At 40.5% G+C, this 26,269-nt stretch overlaps 1 protein-coding gene across 3 annotated transcripts in view; it reads right to left on the reverse strand.

Moving 5' to 3' along the window:
- Positions 1-11,192: 11,192 nt before the first annotated feature.
- The window catches only part of pde4ba (phosphodiesterase 4B, cAMP-specific a), a 58,993-nt gene continuing 43,916 nt past the window's right edge, over positions 11,193-26,269 (reverse strand). For all 3 annotated transcript variants that reach the window (XM_073476847.1, XM_073476846.1, XM_073476848.1), the window contains 8 exons: positions 20,710-20,803; positions 17,083-17,366; positions 16,811-16,975; positions 16,405-16,504; positions 16,136-16,290; positions 15,913-16,035; positions 15,084-15,266; positions 11,193-14,973 (listed from right to left, as the gene is read on the reverse strand). In XM_073476847.1, coding sequence (XP_073332948.1) covers positions 14,542-14,973; positions 15,084-15,266; positions 15,913-16,035; positions 16,136-16,290; positions 16,405-16,504; positions 16,811-16,975; positions 17,083-17,366; positions 20,710-20,803 — 1,536 coding nt within the window. In that variant the 3' untranslated portion in view covers positions 11,193-14,541. The remainder of the gene's footprint in view (positions 14,974-15,083; positions 15,267-15,912; positions 16,036-16,135; positions 16,291-16,404; positions 16,505-16,810; positions 16,976-17,082; positions 17,367-20,709; positions 20,804-26,269) is intronic.

The following is a 26,269-nucleotide window of genomic DNA, read 5'->3' on the forward strand; positions in this document are numbered from 1 at the left end:
TATCTACATAGATCATCTTATTATCAGCTCTAATAATAGATTATACATTTAAATTATGTATGTATAGAGCTACACAATATGGTAAAAAATATTATTATTATTATTATCGGTTATTTTGACAGATATTATAGGTGCAATATGATTTACAATTTTAATATTCACTGAAAACAACTATTAAAATCATTACATCATGTTTTCTTACATCCGAAGAATAAGATTTGTATGCCAGGGCATCTCTGCAGCACTACAGTACTTCATTCAAATGCTGTTTTGTCACGCATTTTAACTTTAACTAAGCTCTTGCAATTTGGATATTGCATCATATAGTGATTTCATTAATATCCTGATTAATTGTGCAGCCCTGATATAAACTGCACTAGAAGTTCAACTAACGATCATTTTCATTGTCAGTTAATCTGTTAATTATTTTCTCAATAAGTCAATTAGTTGTTTGGTCTCTTAAATGTCAGAAAATTGTGAAAAATGTTGATAAGGGTTTCCCAAAACCCAAGTCCTGTATTGCTGTGTCCACTGCTCAAAGATGTTCAGTTTACTGTCATAAATGAAGCTACTCAAACCAGCTAATCAAGCATCAAAATAGTTGGTGATTAATTTAATAGTTGACAGCTAATCGAGTAATCGTTGCGCCTGTGCCAAACAACTACACACAGGGCTCCTACTTTTTCAAACTGGCACCTGGACTGCAGTAGTACTGTATTAAAGTATATTCTGTTGTAATCCATATTTGCAGTTATGAACTATAGCAGCATGAATCTGCGTGTGTGTGTGTGTGTGTGTGTGTGTGTGTGTGTTTCAGAGTTCATCTGTGTCAGTACCTGCTGTACAAGACGTTGCCTGCATGTAGCTGTGGAGATTATCCCACAGAGAAACGTCTAGAGAATGTGTCTCAGTATTCAACTCTAGCACAGTTGCCATGGCAACCTGATCGACAGAGAGGACTTGGTCGTCCCTCTGATAGGTTGTGAGAGGAAAAACCCTGTCAAAATCCCAAATCACTGCATCTTCTGTCTCTCTGTCTCTCTGTCTCTGTCTCTCTCTCTCATTCTCACTCGGCACGTGTACTCACTCACTTACACACACTTAATACACAGATAAACACACACCCTACTTAATTTGTTGGGGAGACACCACCTGTCTGCCAGAGGCAACATACTTGTATTAAGATCAATCAATATTCTTCTAGAAAAACAGGTACATTCAGGTTGGAGTCAAATAATAAATAAGCAAGATCCTAATTTATTTATTTAATTTTTGAATGGCTGGCGCTAGGCAGTTGTTACTACAGCTGCTGAGATGCCCTTATTACTTTTCACTTTTAATTTTAAATCTTTTCTTCATTTCACTCAGAACCCAGATAATGCCACCATGAAACTCATCACTTCCTCTGCCCCAGAGGCTCCTTTCCTGTGAGGATTGACCAGTATGGTCAAAATCCAGTCCAGGATGTCTTCAATCACAACTTTTACCCAGGTTTGTTCAAAACATCTACTCCTCTCCTCTGTGCAGCTTGACCAGGCTGTTGTACTTGCCTGTATGAGCTCCCGGTCTGAAAACTGTGGCAGTTAAAGAGGAACAGGAACAGTACATGTAGAGAGAGTGAAAAGCTGAGCTAAAACTCAGAAACAAGTAGAAAACAGAAATTAACATAAGTTGCATTCAAAGAGAAATCAGGTTCTACTCTACAGACAGTCGGTACAATAACCCAAGGTTATGTGAATATGTGTGAGGGTAGCTTATGCCATCTGTGTGTCTCTTTGTCATCTTTCTTATTTTTTCAAATTCGAAACAGAAAGAGCTCTCCGTACTTGGCAGACACTGAGTCATTAAAAAGTCCCTAGTGTTGACCACCACCGTGGTCATGTATACAGTATTGTTGTCCTGGTTATTCACAAACACCAGACTCTCTTAGTTCAGTTGATCCTCTGCTCCACGTGCATGTTCCTTGCTGTAACAGTTTGCCATATATTATTTTAATAGATCATCATAAATACAAAATGACTGACCAATGAGTAACATTGTTTGTGGCTTTAATAATTTTCTTCACATTCATGAATTGTAAGTAAAGTAGTTACATTTTTAAATGGAGCTATTTCAATAGAGGAACCATTCATTATTCATCCCATCATCATTTGTTTGTTTGCTCATTTACAGCAAAAAATCATCAAAGTTGAGTCGTAAAGTTGATAGTGCTGTTCAGTTCGTTAAATCCTCTTGGACAAACTTGAGGCTTAGACAAATAAATGTGACTTGACAAACAGGAGCCTCCAGGGTAATGCTGTAGGCAACATCAGCCTTTTTTATGTGATGTAATATTTTTGAAAACCGTTAAAACTATCATTTGTGATGGGGGAGTTGTCCAGTGCTCAGAGAATATGTTGTTAAGCAAGCTGACGAGGTTCAAGCCCTGGAACTGACCCGAGTGTGCCTGTCATTAACTATAAATGCTCTGAAGTGCTGTACAGGAGATTACGGGAAGGAATGGCATTACGGAAGAACAATGAGTGAAAGACGCACACACTCATGCAAGCCAAAGAACTGTTCCCATGTGCTGCAGACCTCTATGATTCAGGAAGGGTGCGTGAGAGCAGCAAACTATTAAGTTTTAGAGTAATCTAACCAAAGGACTCAGTCACACAGCTGTGGAAGAGCCGGAGAAAAGGGAAATAGAAACTACTGTGAGATTAGTCATCCTACAGAAAAACACTCATTCCTCATTGTAGCTCTCAGTTAGTTGCTCACTGTCATAAAAACGTAGGGTATAAAAAAACTCCTGAGACGATTATTCACTGTTGTTCATGTCAGTGATTCACAGGAAGCATTTTAATAGATAGACACTTCTGTTTAACTGGTCCATGTCAGACGGATCTTATCACAACCTTTAACTTCTCTAAATGACTGTTGAAGTTAGAGTCGGTGCTTTATATTTATATTGAGGTCATGAATCTGTCTCAAGGCATAAAGGGGTGCTGATGTTACAATATATTAATATTATATTGTCATATGAGATTTTGGATATTGTTATGTTGTGATATGACCTAAGTGTCTTTTCCTGGTTTTAAAGGCTGTATAACAGTAAAATTATGTAATTTTATGAATCTACCAGACTGTTCTACTCGTTCAAACACTTGCCTTTACCCACTTAGTCATTATAGCCACATTATTGATGATTATTTATCAAACACCATTTGTTAATATTTTGTGAAAGTACCAAAAGTCATCCCTTCAATATTTGAATTGTCACCCCCAGTCCTCGCATTTATAAAATGCTTTTGAGGGGATTTCAAAATGTACATAGTGATATATCATGAAAATATTGCATTATTATTTTATGGCCAGATCGCCCAGCAGCTGCTTGTACATTTTCAACCATACTATGTAGATTGTGACCACATGAACACCACAGTTAAAGCTAAAGATGACATTAGTTATAACTGTCTGTCCGACTGTCTCAGCAGACATTGCCAGTGCTCTGGTTACAGCCTGGAAGTGGTGCCTTATATCCCCAACACCCTGCCAGCTGCGTCCACCTGTTCTTTCATCATTTTCGCGAGCACAATGAGGACTCGCTGAGGATCCTTAAACAGACTGTCAGTGGTGTTTCTCTGCACCCTCAGCCACTTCATCATCTCTCCTCTAATTGGCTCGGGGGGATATAAATAGCCACATGTATCCACCACGAGACTGATTTACTTGCTTCACTTACAAGGTTAATGTGGCCTCAGGGGACCCATGAGGGACATCATGTTACCTTTTCCCTGAAAGCCACTGTAGCAACAACAAAAACTGACAAGTATACAGTCGTGGTCAAAAGTTTACATACACTTGTAAAGAAAATGTACATCATGGCAGGCTAGAGTTCCAATGATTTCTACAGCTCTCATTTTTCTGTGATGGAAAGAGAGGAACACAAACTACTTTGTCACAAAAAACATTCATGAAGTTTACTTAATTTATTATGGTCTTCTGAAAATGTGACCAAATCTGCTGGCTCAAAAATATACATACAGTAACTTGAACAATCAATTTCGGCGTTTATTTTCTTTGTAGCATGGTCTCTTTAACTTCTTCTGAGTGCTTATGATTGATACACCCACTAGGCTCAGCCACAAACACTACAATGGGAAAGTCTAAGGAACTCAGCATTGATCTGAAATAGCACATTATTGATTTAACCAAGTCAGTAAAGTCACTTGGAGCCTTTTCAAAGCAGTTACAGGGCCCAAGATAGCTGTTTGTAAGTATAAAGTGCATGGCACAGTTGTGTCACTGCCACAATCAGGAAGAAAACGCAAACTACCACCTGCTGCTGAGAGAAAACTGGTCAGAGTCAACTAAAAAACACCAAAAAGCAAGTCTGCAATGAATTAGAAGCTGCTAGAAGATGGGCGACAGTGTCCACAGTCAAGTGTGTTTTGCATCAACATGAGCTGAGAGGCTGCCGTGCAAGAAAGAAGCCCTCGCTCCAGACGTGGCACCTTAAAGCCCGACTGAAGTTTGCTGCTGATCACATGGACAAAGAAAAAACCTTCTGGAGGAAAAATCTGTGATCAGATGAAGCAAAACATTGAGTTGTTTGGCCACAATGAGCAGCAATATATTTGGAGGAGAGAAGATGAGGCCTTTGACCCCAAGAACACCACACCTACTATTAAGCATGGTGCTGGTAATATTATGCTGTGGGGCTGTATGCTGTCAGTGGATCTGGTGCTCTAAAGAAAGTGAATCGAATAAGATAATAATAATAATAATGATAACAATAATAATAATAATAGTAATAAAGAAGGAGGATTATCTCCAAATTCTCAAGGAAAACTGAAAATCATCAGCCAGAAGGTTGAGTCTTGGTTGCAGTTGGGTGTTCCAGCAGGACAATGGTCCCAAACACACATCAGAAGTGCTAAAGGAATGGATCAATCAGGCTAGAATTGAGGTTTTGGAATGGCCTTCCCAAAGTCCTGACTTGAACCCCATCTAGGACATGTGGACTATGCTGAAGAAACAAGTCTGTGCCAGGAAGCCAACTAATTTAGTTGACCTTCACTGATTCTGTCAAGAGGAGTGGTTAAAAATTCAGCCAGAAGCTTGTGGATGGCTTTCAAAAGCAATGGCAGAAAAATGAAAATGAAAAGAAAATGGCAGAGGGATATTTTACCAAATATAATAAATTCTGTATGTATATTTTTGAGCCAGCAGATTCGGTCACATTTTCAGAAGACCCATAATAAATTCATTATTGAACCAAACTTCATGAATGTTTTTTGTGACAAAGTAGTTTCTCATTCCATCACAGAAAAATGAGAGCTGTAGAAGTCATTGGAACTGAAGACTGCCATGATAAACATTTACTTTACAACGTGTATGTCAACTTTTGCCACCATGACTGCAACTGTAACTGCTGATTTTTTGGTCTTGTACTTTTGTACTGTTGGTCTTGTACTTTTGCCCTTTTTTCACCATACAGTTTCGCTTCTTTTATGCCAGCATAGCAGGTGTGGATAATGACACAATCATGAAAAGCAAAAGAAAGTTTAAAATAATGATTTTGTTCAGATTATAAAAAGTACTAATAATATTTATATTTATAAACTGATCTGCTAATCCTGTAAGACAACTCGGTAACTCTTCATGCAAATTAAAATCAATTGCCATGCTTGTCATTTTTCTCAGTGTAGTCCTTTGAGAGCAGCAGTGGCAGTATTTGACCCAGCTGGCCCTACAGCCAGCTATAAAACCACAATGACGCAAAAGCAGGAGCCACAAAATTTGCATTAAGAGGGGAGATGTTTAACCCTTTGTGGTCATAATAGATGCACACTGTTGCATTAAGCCAACACTGAACAGATGGGGTACTGACTGTACCCTCTATGTGCGATCTCTCACTTAGATCAGATTCCTTAATTTAGACACTGTACCAAGTTACAAAATCAGTGCAAGGTGTGAATTCCTAAAACATTACAAACATTACAGACCCCTGATGAACAGGTTCCTCCAGTCCACCTGTTTAGTCTTTAACAAGATTTTTTGGATTTGGAGTCATAATGACTTTACTGACATTAAAGCCCCATAATACATACAAGTAATGTATAAACAGTATACATGCCGGATGTTATTCACGATGAGCTGTCATTCTACAGACTGCTGTAAAATAGTAAAAATCAACTAAAATTAAATCCAGTTTAATTGATGCACATACTCTTTATGTTGCACCCAAAGCATCTAACTTCATATAAACTCACCATCCGATTTGTTTTTGAGGTTAGTTTAATACTGAATATTGAGGAGAGAAAATTAACTTTCTTTTAGCCTGTGGATGTATTTAATGACTCGTCACTACAAATACCGTGGGGTGAAATTCTATATTTCATATATTGGGTTTGACCGTGTGTCCCCCGTGGAAATTAAACATTTGAAGTTGCCGAAAACAAGTGGTATGCAAAATATCTCACTTTGTCTTGAGTTGATAATAAGAAAAAAGTTTCACTTTTGTTCAAGCAAAGATGTCTTTTAGGCTGCTATAAAAAAAATAAAATCCAGCACAGTTCTACGTAGGTTAACAGAATAAAGACTCTAAGAAATCCACCATTGTCACCGCACCATTGTGAAATAACAACGCGTGGGCTCAGGAACCTTAAATTTAATTACCCGGCATCTCAGTGAGGCCTTCGTCTACATCATCAGCTGCGCTGTCTCCCTCTGTCTCTATCTCCTGTGTGTGTGTGTGTGTGTGTGTGTGTGTGTGTGTGTTTCTCTCATCAAACTACCTCTTTAAATCTGCCCTAACTGTAACAGAAGTTAAAATCAGACTGCACATTATTTATACTCCAGTTTTTAGTGTTTTTAACACCTGACACCTGTCATTTTCACAGCACTCTCGCTAATGTAGCCACTTCTAATCGAGTACGTGTGTGATTAAAAACTTGCAGTTAGCACAGTTGAGGAGGCAGTAGCCTACAACAAGGGGAAATCGTGCTAAATGGGTGAAATCATGGATATTAAAGCCACAGACTCAAGGCCTTTCCTTTCCTTTTTACGTTACTCTTCTTGTGCACTGATTTGCTTCGCTGAGCAGCCAGTCAGAGTGATTTCTATCAGTGATGGGCTCCGCTGCTGAGCCAGTGTGCTCAGTCAGACGAAAGTCATCATTGAGGGCAAACTACTGTCAACGATGTGGCTCATACCACAAAAACTAGGGCCACAGACGCTCAGTGATAGCCCCAAAATTGGCAGACGGCCAGCTGTCGGCCTGGTGTGTCAGTAAAATAAATATGAAATGTGTCTGTGAAAATCCATACCTACAGTATTCCTGTAGGCATTCAATTTCACTATTAAATTAAAACAATATTATTATTATTTTATTATATTACATTAAAATAAGACAGTTTTACCTTGTTTTAGGAATTTACAAGAAAATAGTGACTGCAATGAGCTGAGGTTGACCATTGCACGATTATCAAAAGAATAACATTTAGTCTTGAATGTTTTGTATTAATTAATATTCTCTCCACATTGGCAGATTTTTTGCTTTATTTTGAGATACCAGTTGAGATGAGAGATTCATGAAGTGTAAACACCCACACACTCCTTCTCATTTGCGTTGTGTTTCTCTTTTCTCCGAATGTATCTCTCACTCGTTCACATGTATAGGTAGCCTTAAGCCAATTCCATATTAGCTCACGAGCTAACCATTTCCTCTTCTTGGCTCAAAATAATCCTCATATTCCTCTCAGTACCACACAGAGGAGCAGTTAAGTGGTGTCATTTTTTGACTGGTGGGAAATGCGTTGCTCTGTTTTTAGCTTTATTAGGTAACTCAGCCATCCCCACAGACCTCCATGCCTTTGTAAAGCAGTGACAAGGGAGGCCAACTGTCCCATATCTCAGTCTAACTCTGTCTCTTTTTTCCATCCATCTCTCTTTCGTCACATGTACGCAAGTAGCTTCACCGAATCAAATCTCTTGCTTTTACTAGGTTATGTCAGAGGCAAGACGTAGAGAGACCTCCACAGTGGGAGATGGGTTAGCAGATAATGGAGGTGGAGGAAATTAGAGGAGACTGGGAATCATTTGAGGAGAGGAGACACACATGAAAATTCAAGGATAAGAGCTGAAAGATAAAAATGGCATATGAGAGTGCAAAGAGTGAGACTAAGACAGCTCTGTGATATAATTCACTCATGATTTCCTTGGTTGGAGTGGATACAAGGGCAGACAGCCTTAGAGCTCTTATCATGGGTCACAATGAAATTGGATATGAAGGGTCATGGATGGAGATTACAAAAGCATCTTACCCGTGTCATTTTTTTTTTCTTTTTTTTTTTTTGGTCAGGTTTGAATAATTCCTTTCAAATCAGAAGTTTAAAAATAATTTGATTTTGGAGAAGGAACCCAACATAAAATAAGTTTTGAAATATACTTATTTGTTCTTATCAACTGTAAATACTTCTGTCCAGTTTTGAAAATGCAGCTCTGTATTCAATTGCTAAAAAACTACTAGAAAAAATGTAAGACCTCAACACCTGTGAGCACTTTGCAAAACAAGCCTCATTATGTTTTTAAAGACGGAAGTTGTTGCAGTAAAACCAATAAAACTGTAGTTTCGACTCGCATAATGTTGTGTTCCATGGGATGTTTCCCAAAGTGTATTAGAGCCTATAAACACTCCAGTCAAACCAGTCACTTGTGGAAAATGATGTGCGAACAGAACATTCCTTAGAAATATTGCTTCATCAAGCATTTTTGCCTTCTCACCATGCAGGCTGTGTGTACGGTCCCACATGTTGGATAAGCCAACTTATTTATGGAGCTATAAAGCAACTTTATGAGCATCCACATCCTTTCCAGTTAATCACAGAGGGGAGTCACTGCAGGATGTACTGCAAAAGAACAGGAGTCAGGTTGATAGTTAAAGTTGAAACTAGAAAACAAATTTCACAATTCACAGTCAGAATCTGGAATAGCATCAGAATTCACATTGAGATAGATAATCAGGCTGATTTACAGATGTTAGAGTTTCAGAGTATACCTAAATCTTATATAGGACTATTAGGGCCTTGTACAAATTAATTTGTGTGAATTTTCAAATGAGTCAGACTAGAGATGTCGTGATATAACAATATTACGATATTAAAGATAATTTCAGTATTTAGAAATCAAATATTAATATCATGTTTATAATACATGTATGATAATATTGTTTATAGTAATTCAGTGCATCCTAAATCATTTCTGATAATTCATGTATGTTTAAGGCTGACCCAAAACCTTCAGTGATTCTAATGTTGCCATGGTAATCCAAGTCCAAATCAGTATCAGAAAAAGGGGGGTGATATTGAGTAGGTTTTGAGATATCAATAAACTGAAATATGCAGGGACTGAAAGCAAAGAGGTCAGAAATTTGTTTGCGTCTTCCATTTAAAAAAAAAAAAAAAAAAAAAATTTAAAAAAAATCTAGTCTGTTAATATGATTGTTATTTGTGTAGTCTCTATTATGCTTGTCTTTTCAAAAACTGAGCTTTCACCCCTGAAACTACAACACACACGTTATATACATGTGAGGATCATTAAATGTATAACATATGGATGGAGGTCTGAAGGTCTGAAAGTGAAGTCAGTGCAAAATCCTTTTGTTTTCATTCTTCTGGCCAGCAGGAGGCTGCTCCACTGAAATATGACTGTCTATAAAAATAAATCAAATTGTATGTAATCTTATGTGAAAATGATCCTACTTCTCACTTGATTTATGACCTCACTAAACAAACAATAAAAGAGTTTATAGTCTCATTCGCTAGTTTCAAGTCTTCTTTAATGTAGCACGATGTCCCTTTTTAGAGTCAAATTGACGATACAGCAGGGTATGCTTCAGGGCATGGCTACCTTGTGATTGACAGGTCGCTACCACAGCGTGTCCTCTGGTTCTCACTCGCTCCTGTCTCAGTACATTAGAGCTGTGCTGCCTTGATGATGCAGCAAACCCAGTGACATCAACGATAATGAATGTAACATAGCACAGGTATTCTACAACACACTAAAAATCATTCTAAATCTACTTCACTTCACAGCACTGTCCTAAGGTTTGAGGTTGATGGTTTTTGTTCTCACAGGACGGGCCACGGCCTGGTGACCTTAATTGGCTTTATAATTCTTTATTATACATTGTGGTGGACTTACTGTGGGAACTAAAACTTGAGTGTAAAAACAGAACCATAATTGAGTATATACAGTCTCAGACTCTGACTGTATTCCTGGACCAACGACCCACAAGTGGCCCTAATGACTCTGAAACTCAGAGCTCACACGTGTCCTTAACGACTCTGTAAGGACACTCCCACACAGAGTTTAAAAGCCTGCAACTCCTCTCCAGTTAGTTAGAACTGAAGAAGCCTCTTGGATGAGAAGTGAAACGTCTTCAAGAAACTGAAACAAGTCCAGTTGCCTACGATACAGCACCTACATTTACCATGACCTGGATGACTGAGAACCTTCATCAACAGTACCCCTTGCAAATAGCATACCACTCATATCAGTCATATCTTATCCTTACAGCACTCTCTTGCCCACCAGAAAGCTCTAAGATACATCTATAGGGTCCCGAAACATCAATAGATTATTTGATAAGATAGTGTGGCATTGGCCATTTTGTTCGACACAGCAAGCAATTGGACAATGTCTTACTGGGCTCAGGGAGGGACATTTTTTCATTTTAAAGATGATTGAATAAAAAAACCTATGTTATATATATACAGTTGAATCAATTGTACTCTCTTGATTGCATTCTTTGATTTAACTGATGTCAAAACTATATGTTGCAGTCTAACATCTTGAGCTTGATATTTGTTATTTTACATGCATATTTTTTTGCAAAGGCAGTGTTGTTTGGTTTGTTAATTGTTTCACAGCTTTTTAGGTTGGGTATTATCAGCTGCAGACCTCTAGGGACCACTAGCAACAGAATTTTGGCCTATTGTTGATACTGTTTTACATACCGGAGGCTTTTTATGTTCAGCATGGGACCCAGGTGCACAGTAAATACAGTTTTGTATTGGGACACAGCCTAATGAAACATGACGAACGTGGAAACCCACCAAAAGCATGACTGTGACCCAATTTATTGTTCACACCCAGTGTTATGAAAACCAGGCCGTAAGGGGGAAAAAATGCAAAAACAGAAGGAATATACTCATGCTTTGCTTTTAATCACTTAATAGAAAAAGTATTTCAGATTTATTTTTGAACACAATATACAATATAATACCATACATTGTGTGAAACATTTAATAACCCACCTGCAACAACTGGTGGACTTGAACATATTATTGACAATAAAAAAACCCATCTCTCATGCAGATAGTGCTAAATCTGGCTAACCATTTGGACACAACTAGGACCAAAAAAAGCTTGAACATAGATAAACAATGTTAATACTGACACATTTGAATTTCAAAACTGCTAACAAGTTTGGTCAGAAAGAGTTCACACATTAGCACAATCAGATACATAAGATCATGTTTTGTTGTTAATTCAGAACGATTCACGTCAGTGCCGGGCGTATTGTAGCATGCTACCAATACCGTCCCCGTGTTATCTACCTTTACATGAAGTGCGTTAAGTGTAAAAGGAGACAATCGCCTTGTGTTTGTCAGTCGAACCTGTATCTGGCCTCATATATCAGCAATCTGCATTCAAATGCTAGGTGGAGAAGCTTAGGTGTGACAAGCTGCTGAGAGGAAAATAAGCCATTTGTGTATTTTGATACCGAGCATTGGCTATGTTTCTGTGTTCCTAAGCTAGCTTGTATGTATCCTGTATCCAAGCCTATGCAGTTTAACATGTCCTCTATGACGCCTCTGGGTTACCAAATTGTTGCTGTCAGATGAAAACCTCATAGCTTCAAAAACTCAGTTGGATCCATTGGAAAATATCTCAGTAACAAAATGAGAACATTCAAAGTCCTCTGTAAAATTTGGGCCATTATTTAAGAAATGTAACTAAACTGAAATTTTACTGGAAAATGTCAAATTTTCAGATATTTGAAAAAATACCATGAATTAAGATTTCAAAGTGATGCCAAAGTGAAAACATTTTTGGTTTAATATTCATTCATTATAAGCTTAATATAAAGTTTTTCATTAACTTGTCGGTGACGTTACATTAAAAGACAATTTTAACTTTTCTGTAAAAATAAAAATGTTAATTTGGAGTTACAAGCTTCTCATCTAACAACAACAACAATGTGTCTCTTTAGCTGCTGCTCTGCTGGGCACTCAAAACATTGTGCGAATATATACTTAGATATATTTATATATATATTTATAAAAACAATATATAATACATATATAAAAAGACTCTAATCCAGAGTCTTCTACACATTAGACACCACCACTTCCAGGTAATGCAAGTGCATATAAATTAAAATAGATTTTACACTGAGCCAGTATTTCTTATTTACAAGCTTAAAGTATAGAATAAATACACACTGTTATAAACAGCAAAAAGGACCAACTTGAGCTCCTAGCAACAAACAGTAGAGACGAAGGTGTGGAGTGATGAGGGTAAGGCCTGAAGACAAAGTCACACACATACAGAAACGCACACACACGCATACAAAACCTTCCATACATACATACTGCACACAAACGATTGCCACTTAAAGCATGCTGTGGTGAAATTTGATGAAGTACCTTTTGAGTATGTCAGTAAACCAATATGAAAATGGAGAGATGTGATTATAGATGCATCTAGAACATCCATTAAAATTAGTCATGGAAGCCACAGGAGGAGAAATGTGAAGTCTGCAAACCATTTTCAGATCATATTACCCATCAAAGAGAGGTATTTTTTTGGTTTGTTTTCAACCTCGAGCACCTAATTATTCCTCTTTTTTCAAAAGGGTACAGTCTGCCATGCTGTATCCAGCAATTCCATCTGTTTCAAATTCTAATAACCCGACTGTCCTGGAAACCTGATACAGTGGAGGGGGAAGGGAAAAAATTCAATTGACGTCAATGAGCAGACGCCGCACTTGAGGGATTTTTGTCGGGAGGAAGAAATAGCCAGCCTGATTGTTTTGGGGTCGTGTCTGTTGAGCCCAGAGGGGTTTGTAAACCATGTGAATAGTGGCGCTGATGAGGGTATGAGAGCGCCTTTCAGACAGGCAGCTGTAAGAGCACCTTTAATCATCTGGTCTGAGCCTGATTGCAAAGGGGCAGGGGGGCGTTACATCAGACGGGTCTGGGGTCAGGACCCATTCCAACTAACAGGATTATTAAGACTGCAGCATACCTGTGGGCTAAAAATAGATTCACCGCTGTTGTGCATTTCGTCCTTGGCGGACTTCATTTAGTTTTTTTTCATAGCTCTAAGCAGCTGGTTGTCATGAGCTATTTGTTTGAGGGGTTATTATGACCTGGACCGTCCTCTATTTCACACCAACGCGACAACAATTGGATCATATAACAATCATGCAAATCAAATGTTCCATTAATTTCACTGTAAATTTAGCAGGAATCCTTGGCTATTTCATTGCACATGTAGGGTCTCGTAACCTCAATGAGCATTTTGCATTAAAAGTCAAGTTTTGGTGTGAAAACGTAGGAAGCGCCGCAAATGGTCTGCAGACCATTGCAAAGGAAAAAAAAGAAAGAGATGGAGTATGAAAATAGGTGATGTATTTCAGTGTGACTGTGACATTCATTGACCAATATCTGATATAGAGAGCAACAAACTAAACGTGTAACATGAACCATGAGTGAACGTAAAGGTTTGAATTGTACGTGCAAAGAAAAACATTGTGCTCAGATTGAAAATAGATGTGACAAATTGTGCATATGGTGTGGGTGTTGATGTTTCCCTATTTCGATGAGTTTGTCCAAGAGTTGTTTGTCGACGTTTGTTTGGATTTCTCTATTGCCCAATACATGGAAGACTGTTCTCTTTTTAACATACAAAAAAGATTTTGCTCTTTCAAATAAGAAAAAAAAACATTTCACAGACATACTAGAGTGTTCAATAAATAAAAAACTATTATAAAGACAATAGTAAAAAAGGCACACAAAAGTCCTTTGACAAATGGTACAGGAAAAAAGTAAACACTTTCTCTTGCTATACAAATGTGTCTCCATCAGTAGATCTTACTCTATGCTACTTCTAGATCATATCATATCTATAAAAAAGTCTTCAGGTACAAAACTTCTCTCAGTAGTGTCAATGTCCATTTAATGCCAGTCCAGAAAAGAAAAGTAACCATTTCCCAAACTGGCCAAAATCCTTCAAGTTCCACCCTCAGTCTCGCCTGTCCATCAAGACTAAAATGTCCGCAGCAATTATTTCCTGAGAACTCTGAAGCCGCTCCACTGAAACTGTCCGTCCGTGTCTGGCTTCAAACACCCAAGTGCAAGACGCCCCTGTGCGGGACGAAATAAGCCCTTGCTTCTGTGGGCTTATTAAAAAGCACAGCTGCAAGAGGATCTCTCCTCTTTTTTCAAAAAACCTTCAAATCACCATGTGAGCCTGATGATGGAAGCCCTATGTGTCTGTTGGTGACGCCTCGTGTGTCACAATTTCTATTGCCATCGTTGGCTCCATCATGCCGCCCTCTTCATGCTCCTGAATGTCCAAATAGTCCAGAGGAGGAGAACGAGAATCTCCTAGACTATCCTCCTCTTCATCCAACTCTTCCTCCTCCTCTTCTTCACCATCTTTCTCTATTCCGTCCAAGTCCTCCTCCTCCAAGGTCAGCTCAAACTGAAACTTTTCCCCGCCTCCCTGCCCCCCAGTGCCTCCACTGTGTCCGTGCGTGCCCTGGTCATAGAAGGGCGGGGAGGGACTCTGGGGGATCATGCTCTGGTACCAGTTCCTGTTGTCTTCCAGCGTGTCCAGAATGTCCTGGGCGTCAGGGTGAACCAGATCGGCCCAGGTCTCCCACAGAGGGTGCACGATGTAGTCAATGAAACCCACCTGGAAAAAATGAGGACAAATTAGAACCAGAATTGAGATTCTTTACATGTTGATGCACATGCGTGAATTTGTTTGTACATCATACAGTTTCTGTGTCCTTGATTGCGTACCTGGCTCTTCTCCACTGAGGCTGTGTGTTTATCACACATAGGGCTGATCTCCATTCCCCTCTCCCTCTCTCTGTCTCCCTGGTGGAAGAACTCCTCCATTATCCGATCAGTCCACTGACGATACAGCTCCAGGGACTTCGTGGGGTTACTCAGGTCAGCACAATGCACCATGTTACGCAGCACCTAATAAATAATACAGAAATGCCATTCATTAAATGCCTGTATCCTCTGTAATGCTTCATCATTTGAACTTGTGTTATTGCCACCCAAAATCTCTACATTCATCAGCGTTTATTTTTAGTTTTAAGTGAAAACTGGACAACAAATCGATAATACAAAATGTACAATCCAATGTCCGTAAAACGATACAGCCAGGTATGTTGGAATACTTTACAACAATTAGATTTAGAAGAAATTGGATTCTTGTAGAACAGACATATAAGGCTAATTCTATAATGTGCTCTGTTATGAACAGAGGGCAGTCTACACAACAGTCTAATAAGGACAGAATCCTACAAAGACCATTAGAGGGAAAGATTGTGGAGCACTTAAAGGTAAAAAGAAGATGGATGGAGTGAGAAAAGGAGTGACAGTGTGAGCAGAGGTCAGCTATGTAGGAGGTCGGCTAATGATCACAGGCTGAGCAACCTCCACCAACCCCGGCTATTGATTAGAGCTATTAAAAGCGGGTGAAAGGTAGATGGAGGGCTTACAGTAGGTCCAATCAGAAACTCACACTTTTATGTTTTAACTATAAATCGTTTTTTAAGTTAAGAATTGCATTTTTTTTTTTTTTTTTTTTTTTTAACAAAACAAACCAAGCACCAACCTGTATCCTGTCGGTGTAATTGTCCAGCAGCAGCACTCCAGAGCTCGTCACCTTCTTAGTCTCCACCATGGTCTTCAGATCAGCCAGGAGACTCATGTGTTTGGACATGTCAGTGGCCAAAACCTGAATAAAAAAGACAAAAACATCCTCAGTCAGCATTGGGATCATGTGGACAGGTTATGATATAAATCAAGATGACATAATGTCATTCAGGAGATCTTACCATGTCGATGACCATCTTGCGCAGAGACTGTCGCTGCTTTTTAGTGAGGTTCTGGAAGATATCACAGTTGTCCTCCTGCAGCAGCTTGAATCCAACAGCTAAGTGATGGTTCTCCAGCACAGACTCATCGTTGTACATCAACGCCAGCTCAGAATCTGGAAAGAAAAAGTGATTTTTACATTTTAGTCTTTGTTGTGGCTGCTTCTATTTGACTGTGGAAAGCAGCAATTCATATATTTTTTAAATATTTTTTCTTCAGTAATACTTACTGGTATTGATTAGGAATTGGTTTGATACTCCAGGATGGTCTACATCATGGATAGCTGCAGCAAAGATTGCTGCTAGGATCTCGAGATCTGTGAAGACAGCCTGTGAAAGAGAGAGAGAGGGAGTGAATTTTTTTTTTTTTTAACTATTTCTGTGGATAAAAATAGCATCAGCATAGCAGCATCCACCCACTGACTATTGATATCAGGGCATTGTGTGATAGATAACAGACCCAGGGTTGTCCATAACAGCCTGCAGTCAACATCTAATGTTTAATCGTAATTTGACTCAAGAAATATTTTCAACCTTTGGAGTGAAGAGATGTGACAAAAACATAATCTAACAAAATCCTGAGCTGAGGTACTAAAAACTGAACCGACAACAATATTTCAATTTGTTTTAACTTACATCCAGGGCCGGAGTGGAGAGGAGGATGTGTGTGGATTGGGCCACGTCAGCAGCATGCAGGCTGTTATGGTAAGCCACATCTGAATGATAGTGATCTTCCAATGTCATCATGTAGGCCACGAACGTATCCATGGGGATCTTAAATGTCTTTAACAAGTCTCGCTCCTGGAAAAACAAAATCATAATTTAATTAGACTAAATGTTGATAGTTTTAACAGTAATCACCCCAAAAATTTGAAGGAAACATTTCTATAAGTGAAGACAGTTCATACCTGGAAGATGGCGTACATGATGCAGGTGAGGGGCCGGTTGTGGGAGTACTCCGAAACAGTGAAGATGTTCAGGCCCCACTTGTTGAGGTCCTCCAGCTCCTTCGACAGCAGCTCCTCCTTATCTGTCTTGACGCCGAATCGCGAGATGCTGCTGCTGGAGAGCGAGGGCCCATGGGAGACCTTCTTTACTCCACTGATCTGTGTCATCAGCTGCTGCTTCTGCTGCTTCTTCTTCTCCCGCGTCTTGGATGTTGGTGACGGGATCTCCACCTCATTCTGTTTGTCTGAGGGAGGGGAAAATAAGAGATTTCTTGTTTTTAGAAAAGTGTAACTATCATGAGGAAGAAGTGGTTTAAATTCCCAACTTCATAAAACAGGAGTCTGGGTTTTAATCTTCTTCTTAAAAAACAAAAAAAAACAAAAAAAAAACAGGTGCACCACAGAAACACCTGCAGCTGGTTAGTTCCTGAGGGATTTATTGATTCACTCATTCATTCATCAACTCTTCCCTCCATTCATTTGTTCATTCATGCTCCCTGTCCTCCACCTGCAGTCTCTCTCTGAGCTCCTACTGTTCATTCGTCTCTGTCCCTCTCCCTCCCTCACAACATTTCCCCCCCCCGTCTCTCAGCAGGTGGCTCACGTCTCATCTCCTGCTCTTTTCACTCTCATAGGTCAGCCCATTGACAGACTGAGCGCTGGGGCTTTCACACAGTTAAGGCAGCTCCATGAAGTCGGTCATTCAATAAGCTGCCGCATCTATCACAGCGTTATCAAATTACTTAGTACAGAGTGGGATTTTTATGTTTGCTTTATTTTCTTTGGTCAGTCTATTCAACTACGTTTAGTCTGGCCACAGATAGAGCGAATAAGCAGTCCAAGAATAAAAGCCGCAAGGCTTTCATGTAATATTCTTTTGAAAAAATAACTAGAAATGAAATGCCAGTTTTTGCACTTTATCCAAAAATAAACACAGATGCAATGTTGCATAGCAATCCTGCAGGGACTGGCTATCGGCATGTATGTGAGCTGTGCACTCATCTATCAAGCCTCGACTCAGCTCATTGCTGGCCTATCAGCCTTCCCCTGTGGAGGGTTATTCAATTACCAGCTGTAATTCAAATAATCACTTTCACTCTCATGCTCTCCCTCTCTCTCTTGCACTGTTTTCTCTGCTTTTCTCTCTGTCTCTCGCTCTCTCTTCAGTCCTCCAGTGGTAATTGAGAATGGGCAATTAAGCGCTCTCAGACATGTGCTGCGTGGGAAACAAGAGGAAGAGCAATATATTGCCCTCTAATTTATTAGAGGCCGCCATTATCACCACTGCTGTGTGTGGCTTGTACATATATGTGTGAGTGAGTGAGTGAGTGAGTGTGTGTGTGTGTGATAGAGATCAGATTGTGAGACGGACAAGTTCGCAGTGTCATTCTTATCTGTTTCTACATAAGTAAGTGGCAATACACAGTAAACGACACGCAGTGTGTTCCACAGTTGATTTGATAAACTGCTCAGGAGGGCTTTCAGCACAGTTATCATGATCATGGTTTACATATTCCAGCAGATTTAGTCTCTGTGTCGCAGTTTGGCCTGCAGTGTGTCAGCCAGTCACATGAAAGCTCCTGTTATTTTTATTTTCTCCTCCCTCTGTTTTCACTCTTCTCTCCTTTGCATTTAATTATTTTTATCTATTTCTTTTTCTCTTTTTAGACACCAAATCCCTCTCCCAAAAAATGTAAGCAGATGAAGTGGAAATCTGCCGTATCTTTCTCTGTTCTTTTTCATTTCTCCTTCCCGCTTCTATGTCATCTCCCACGTTTCTTTCGATTTCATTGGATTCTTTTTCATCCTCCTCCGTATGCTCTCCTATGAGAGACGCAGATGCTGTGGGGAAGGTGGGGGCTGCTTTTTGGGGACTTTTTTTCCCCCCCCTCAGTTTATTCCCTAAACTAGGTGTGTTCTGCTGCTGCTGGCCGATCAAAGGGAATTATGACAGAATTATGCCACGAGGACAGCTGTGGCGGGGGAAGGCACACGTGAATGGCCAGCATGCTGTCGACCAACAATCCTTTAATGGAAAGTCGGAAAACCTGGTCTCAAATCGCCATTCATGGGAAAATCTGGGACCTTTTTATATACGAAATTATCCAGGCCCTTTTTACCAGTGGACAGTCTGCCTCACCATCAGCTGAAATACTTATAAACCAGATATTAGAATTTAGATTTGAGTTGCATCTAAGAATGACCTCTGCAGGACCCGGCATATGGTAGGAAAATGTAATTAATCTGAATCTGAATGGATGCTTTTATACAAAAAAAGAGAATAATATAAAGCTGGAATAAGTGCATTACTGATTAGATACTAATCTAAATGGATGGAAGGATTAAACAGTCCTACTGGTCAGCTGAGGCCAAACCAGGCCAGCTTTGCTGCTTTATTCATTTTACCTCCTTCTCTTCATTAATTTTAACCTATAATGTTTTTTTTCCCTACTGGTAGCAGGGTAATCCTGATCGTAGCGATAGTCATCTCTGTCTGGATTCTCGGGGCAGCAACATGGGGAGGGAGAGGTGGTGGGACAACAAGGTGTCCCTGCTGACAAGGATGCATTAAGACGGTGATGAGTCACCCAATCTGCCGAGCTCATCTCATTGCCAGCAAAGGGGGTTCCTCTGTACCTCTGTTTTCTCCTTCACTGCAGTCAGAGCCCTCCCTCACTTGCTTCTTCTCTGTGTCTCCTCACCCTCCTCCCCTCGCTCTCTATGATCTGCCAACAACACTACACCGGATCAGGATGCGAATCGATTGGAAGCACAGTGCCTATAAATAATCTTAACTACCTCTACGTGTATTCTGTCCTACTTGTATTACCCTCTTTGTTTGTCAATCTATATTACCCTCAACTCATTAAGTCACTTGCATGTTCCTGGAATGTATGTATCTGTGATCTAGCTATCCTCAGACTTATATGGAAATCTCACATTAACCAAAAGCCAACTTTGAATCCATTTGGAAAATGTCTTGCTTGTGCTGTTGAGGCTATATTTTCCCTACAGTGAGTTGATAGTGTGGTTTGATGCGAGGGCCCTAAAACATTTTGTACATGTGGATGACAAAAAAACAGCAGAAGCAATGGTTTCCATCCATTCACAGATTTCAAATGTGCAACCCACGCTCCAATCCATTTGCTCTGATTCTGGCTAACAAGCTCCCTTGTCAGTCAAGTGGCAAGTTTAGCAGTAGCCAGCCACCTTACATAAATCTTTTTTTACAATACTTTTAGAAATGTAGATATTTTATTTCAGTTTTAATGGCCATTTTGAGCCCAATGCCATAAACATCTAGACAAAGCTTAATGGCGCAGTGTTTTATGGTACGCCCCCACAGAAAAGCCTGCCAGAGCAACTTGCACAGCTCAACATCTTGTAAGAGACTGAAGCTCCAATAAACATTGCAGCAAAACAGAGAAATGGGGATCCGTGTGAGCCACAAAATATTTGTGGATATTTGTATGTATTTAGTTCATGTGTTTAATCGTAGTCTGTGGTAATTTAAGGTGGTTTATAAAGACCAAAATAGTGGATTTGTAAGTGTGACTCAAGTGCATGTTCACAAGACATTTCATTTACCTAGGAAGGTGTTGGAGATGAATTCGGACACCTGGTTCCCAGACCGACTCATCTCAGATAGGTGCGTCAACTCCCGATTCAACATTCTCTTGAACTGCAAGAGGGAAAGAGGAAGAGGAGGGGGGAGAGAGAGAAAAAAAAAATGTCGTCAGTTTCCATTGAGGGGAAACCTGGGAGAAATTAAGGTCCAAGATTCCATGGAAAATACAGCAGTACTGAGTTTTATTTCACCAGCTTCACCAATATTATTCAATTACAGTGTAAAATCATTGGGGGGGACGCATCTTATTTTCCCCTCCATTTTCCCCGCAATTAATTAGGGTGCGGATCATTATTTGTGTTACTAGTGGGGAGGCCATCACCTTTTAATGCCCCTCAGTTCACCTCCTGCAACCAATTTACAGTTTTATCACACTGAATCACGTTTTTGTGGGGGCCTATTTAGCTGTTTTACTTGCGTCACTGTGCAAGAATTTCAATGATGTCAAGAGGAAAATCTGCACACTGCTTCGAACATTCCTCTCCATTCCAACATTTTGGTGATTTTCATGTACTTTTAATACGATCAACAGTTTTAAATAGATAAAATATTTGACGGAGACGGATACATTTGACAGTACACGGAGACCCAGGCACTGCAGTAGCAGCTGTTTATGACAGACTGATGCATGCGCGTGCACACACATACACACGGAATATACAAACAGACACACAGCTCTGCAGAGGGCTCAAGATGGAGTCTGAGCCACAAAACACCATTCTGTCAGACCCCCCTCAACATGATGGAAATGTCTTTTTGGTGCAATTAGGCTAGCACAGTGTCTTGAAACTCTCCACAAAAACAATAGATATTATCAAAATGCTTAGTTTCTTTAGAATAGGCCCTTACAGCAACAGCAGACACAGACAGACGTAAAATTAAATGAGTGCGTTATCCCGACAAGCTACATAGATAAGTGCCACACACCTTAATGTAACCCCAAGAAACCGACAGCAGGTAATTGGCTTCAGGCATTTTGGACCCCGTTTTCTCGTTCCTACACAAAGCCAGAACTGTAATCCAATAAGAAAGTAGAGGCAGAAGAACAGGATTCTTTCAGCGCCAAAAAAGGATAAAAAAAAAAATCCTCTCTTCTCTCCTCTAGTGTGTCTCTTCCCAGCAGCTAAGAGAGCAGCTTGATGATGGCTCACTCTCCCTCTCAGCAGCAGAAAAGGGCCAGCTCTTAGTCTCCATGCCCTGGGATGGATGGATAGATGGAGGACTGAGGATAAAATAGGCGTTGTAGCCAGGCTATATGAGGGGGAGATCCAGCAGGCTCGATGGATCGGCTGGAGCGGCAGCAGCTGGAGCCGTGTGCTGGGGACTCTCAGCGCACTGATGAATAATGGAGAAGAAGCGAGGAGGGGGGAAAAACGTCGATGGAGACAGGAGGAGGAGGAGAAGGAGGAGGAGGGAGTGAGGCGGCGATGTTCATCTGACTAGAGGGGGGGTTCCTCCACTGGATTTGTCTTGCTTCGCTACTCTCATTGCTATGGCGCTCTTACTGCCCCTCCTACCCTGCCTTTTCTCTCTCTCCATGTTTCTCTCTTTTTCATTCCCTCCCTCCCTCCCTCTTCTGTCTCTTTTTTCCCCCGCTGTAGTCTGCCAGCCCCAGCAACACGCTCTATTCAGAACACATGATTTGACAAAGTGGGGAGAAGGGGGGAGCCCTAATTACAGCTTGGCATTGGTGTATACATGAGGTTCAGAAGGGATGTTTGAGTGATTGACATATAATATCCAGACTCTCCATCTCTCTTCTCTTTTCCAGCTTTGCAACCTCTGCAGATAAAATCCATCCTCTTTAATTCCCGGCCCCTGTAATTCCCTCTAAAAGCCATTTTTTACGAAGTCAGCCATTGTGAAGGAATGTCATCGAGCCGTGCAGCTATGCCTCCCCTCTACAGTAAAACAATGAGAGTTGAGGAAGGGGATGGGGCACGTTTTGAAGAATGTGAATGCACAGGGCTGTATTTTTATCCCCATTATCTCTATTATCATCTGCTCGCCTCCCTCTCCCTCTTTTGAGTCTCCTGTTATCTCCTGACATCCCCGAGTGTGGTGGCCATTGTGGAGAACTCACAAGCCTGTTCATTATCTGCATCCCAATTCCAATATTAGATGCTGTCAGGGTGTCTGTGGAAGGCTATTTTTAATGGCCGAGAGACAACATGAGAGTGGGGAAGACGGTCAGTGAGGAGGGGGAAAAAAAAGGAGAGATGGGAGATAATTGCATCCTTCCCCAATTTAGGTGACAACAGCCTCTCTCTCTGCCTGTGAGTAAGTGTGTATGCCAATTACCAGAACACCCCAGCGCCATGGCAACAGCATCAGGCGGCCAGTGTGAGGCTGTTGTGCGAGGAGGAGAGAAGAGAGGAGAGGCTTCCCCCTTTCCTTCCCAGGCAGACATGTGGTGTAGCTGCTGAGCTGTCACGAGGACACCACACACATCTCTGCTCACATCCACCGATGTGCAGACTGAAAACCGCCCCCCTTCCCTCCCTCTGCTCTGTCTCTCCCTCTCCCTCTGCTCTGTCTCTCCCTCGCTCTCCACCACTTACATGTCAATTTCTCTCCCGGCTGCCACTTGCCAACACAGTCATCAATCTCTCTGTCTGTCTGCCTCGCTGCCAGAATCAATGGGCTGTCCTTGGAGCAGGTGTTAATACGGCTGCAGTGTACAAGGCTGGGGCCACCTGCCTGGAATACACTCTTCTGTTACATCAGTACCTTCGGCCAATCTGTGAGGCGCGTTTTGTGCTTTTGTCAATTTAGTCACGATTTTTGTTTGTGAAACCCACGAGGAAGGCTGCAATGCCTTCGCTAATGAGAAAATATCCATAGCTCTCGCCACTTCAGAGCCAATCCATGGGAAACTGTAAACAGAAGTTCCCAGAGAACCTCTCAGTCCGATGTTTGTGTTGGTGTGTATGAGTTTGGAAAGATGAGGGGGAGATCAAAAGCTTCCCCGAGAGGATTCCGGATTATCCTCCCACTGAGGGAAAGAACCAGAAGCCGGGAGGTAGGACGCAAGAAAAGAGCGAAAAAAAATAAATAAATAAAAAAGAAAGAGAGGAGGCAGTTCTTTATATAATAGCTCACTGCATAATATATAAAGAAACCAGAAATAACAGCGGGGGATGTCTCTGCAATGTGTTGAAGAGCCATGCTTCCCCACGGGCTGAAAGAAATGCCTCCGTACACTCACACAGCAGCAGCAGCCTAAAGATGCTGTTATCTACAGTTAAGCACAGTGGATGCTGACATGTCTCACGCATGTTTAACACACTGGTGCTTGTGTGTTTCTGAACGAGTGTGTTGTGGCGAGTGCACGTTTGATTTTTATTGTTCGTTCAGGGGCAGAAGGGAAGCCTCTTTACCTCCTACTGACACCATGACACTGGAGGGAGATTAGCGTCTTAGAGCCCTGTGGGTATTTCTTTCTCACATACCCACATAGTGTATATCCTTATTCCATTCTTTCTCCCTTCACTTCCTCCCAGCCCCGAGCGTCATTTCTGTTCTCCCTTTCTGTGTCAGAAAATGGACAGGTTTTACCCTCATGTGGTAGATTATTCTTTTGCTTTAAATCATCAGTCTATCTTCATCTGAGGTGGTTCAGATTGAAGTTGTGCCTTTGGGCCACTAGTGGGTGCACTATGCTCAGTCTGCTATAGAACAGCCTGCTCGGTGTTGAGAGAGCATTGACCCCTTAAACCATGCAGGGACAAAAACTTGACTTATATATCAACCTGTCCTCTTTTTCTATCAAATTTAAAAACATTCAAACAAATCGCTAAGTTAGCAATTATTTCACAAATCTAAATGAACACTGGTGACGATTTGTACATTTTGAAGAGCAAACCATTACACTACGAGATTACACTTTTTTACCTGAACATTTTTGTTCATTTAACGACTCTTAACGGGGTACTATTACCCCACATCCTTTAATGTCAGTTTGTTTATTCAGTTTATTTGGTGATGAAAACAAAGAGAGTTTGTTCATTTAGTTTGTTTTGGCATAAGAAATCAGTCAATGACGATCTTTGTCTTCTGATTAAGATGTCTTCCCCAAAATTTCCAACTACACCTTTTAAAAGCCAATTAAAACAAATCAGAATTACTATGATTTAGTTTCCTTCTTTCATCAGTTGAATAATATAATCTCTCATTTACATTATGCATTAGATTAGACAATGGGCTTTTTGATAATGTTGGTGGGTTGAATGTAAAGTAAAACATCAAGCAAAGAAAAAATCTTCAAAAGCTTGAATCCGACATAATGCTCCTCGAGAGAAGCACTTACTTAAAGATCAGCAGAGACTAGGCAGCAAACCTGCAGTGGTTGTGGTTTATCTCTCCCTCGCTTGAGCAAAATTATGACGCAGGTAGTATCATCAGCGTTATGGCAAAGAGTCGCAGTGACATAACTCTGTGAAGATCAGGGAACCTACCTACGTATGAAACTGTGAGTATCTCGGCTGAAGCTACAAACACCTCAACTAAGAGACGGCCTGACAACCTCTCACTTCCTCTGACTCACTCGTTCATGCTGATGTGTGTCTGTATGAGCATGAGTAAATTCAGTTTGTCTGATGCAGTAAGAGATATTGAAAAATAACTATTGAAGACCCTGGAAGACTACGCTTGCTTCAGCTTTGGTTGCTTCGAAAGCAGAAAACACCGACATGTAAAATACAACGGAGGCATCATTACAACAAGACATGCTCTTGAAAGCCTGAGAAAGAAGACATGCTTAAGACACATTAACCGTTGCTGCAACACTCAAATGATTGCTCAATACAGAAGTTAACATTATCACATCAAAAAGAAATGGTGTATTATTCTAAATTCCCAGAGAGATTTTCTTCACTCCCTGCATCCTGTTTGCCACTACTGCTCTCTTTCTCCCCACATGACCTGAGTTTTTAGAAAAAGGAAAGAACAAAAAACTCCAGGCCTTGGTACTAATACAAAACTTATCACATGCCTGGACCGCAGTCGTTTTGCTTATTAACTCAACCCCTTCCTTTATTTCTGTTCAGATCACAAAGACAAACACACACTTATTTTGGTGAATTGGGCTCTACTTTGCTCTTGGTCATTTAATAACTTGGAAAGAAATCAGTTTAACATTGTTCCAAGGGGAGCAAAACTGCATTTGCAATTACTAGTGTAAAAAAAACAAAAGTTTACATAAACATAAAGTTCTGACAGAACTCAAACTCCAGAGACAGAAATGCCATATCTGATCAGCACTGTTTTTAACTATGATGTTTTGGTGAAAGACAAAAGAGAGGCCTCTCAGTGTGTTACAATACAGCCACAAATCTGTCTGACTGTTTTCTTAACACATTTAAATTCAGCGCTGTAAGAAATGATGCACAGCAGGATGCATGCACCACAGCCTGTTGCAGGAACCTCGTGTAAACGTGTATAAATGTATAAATAGGAATATGAAAAATTTAAGAAAAGAACATGGCTTTCACATCTATAGTAACTAATCACATGCCTTCA

Source organism: Pagrus major, chromosome 11, assembly GCF_040436345.1.
Source record: "Pagrus major chromosome 11, Pma_NU_1.0".
Classification (NCBI taxonomy): domain Eukaryota; kingdom Metazoa; phylum Chordata; class Actinopteri; order Spariformes; family Sparidae; genus Pagrus; species Pagrus major.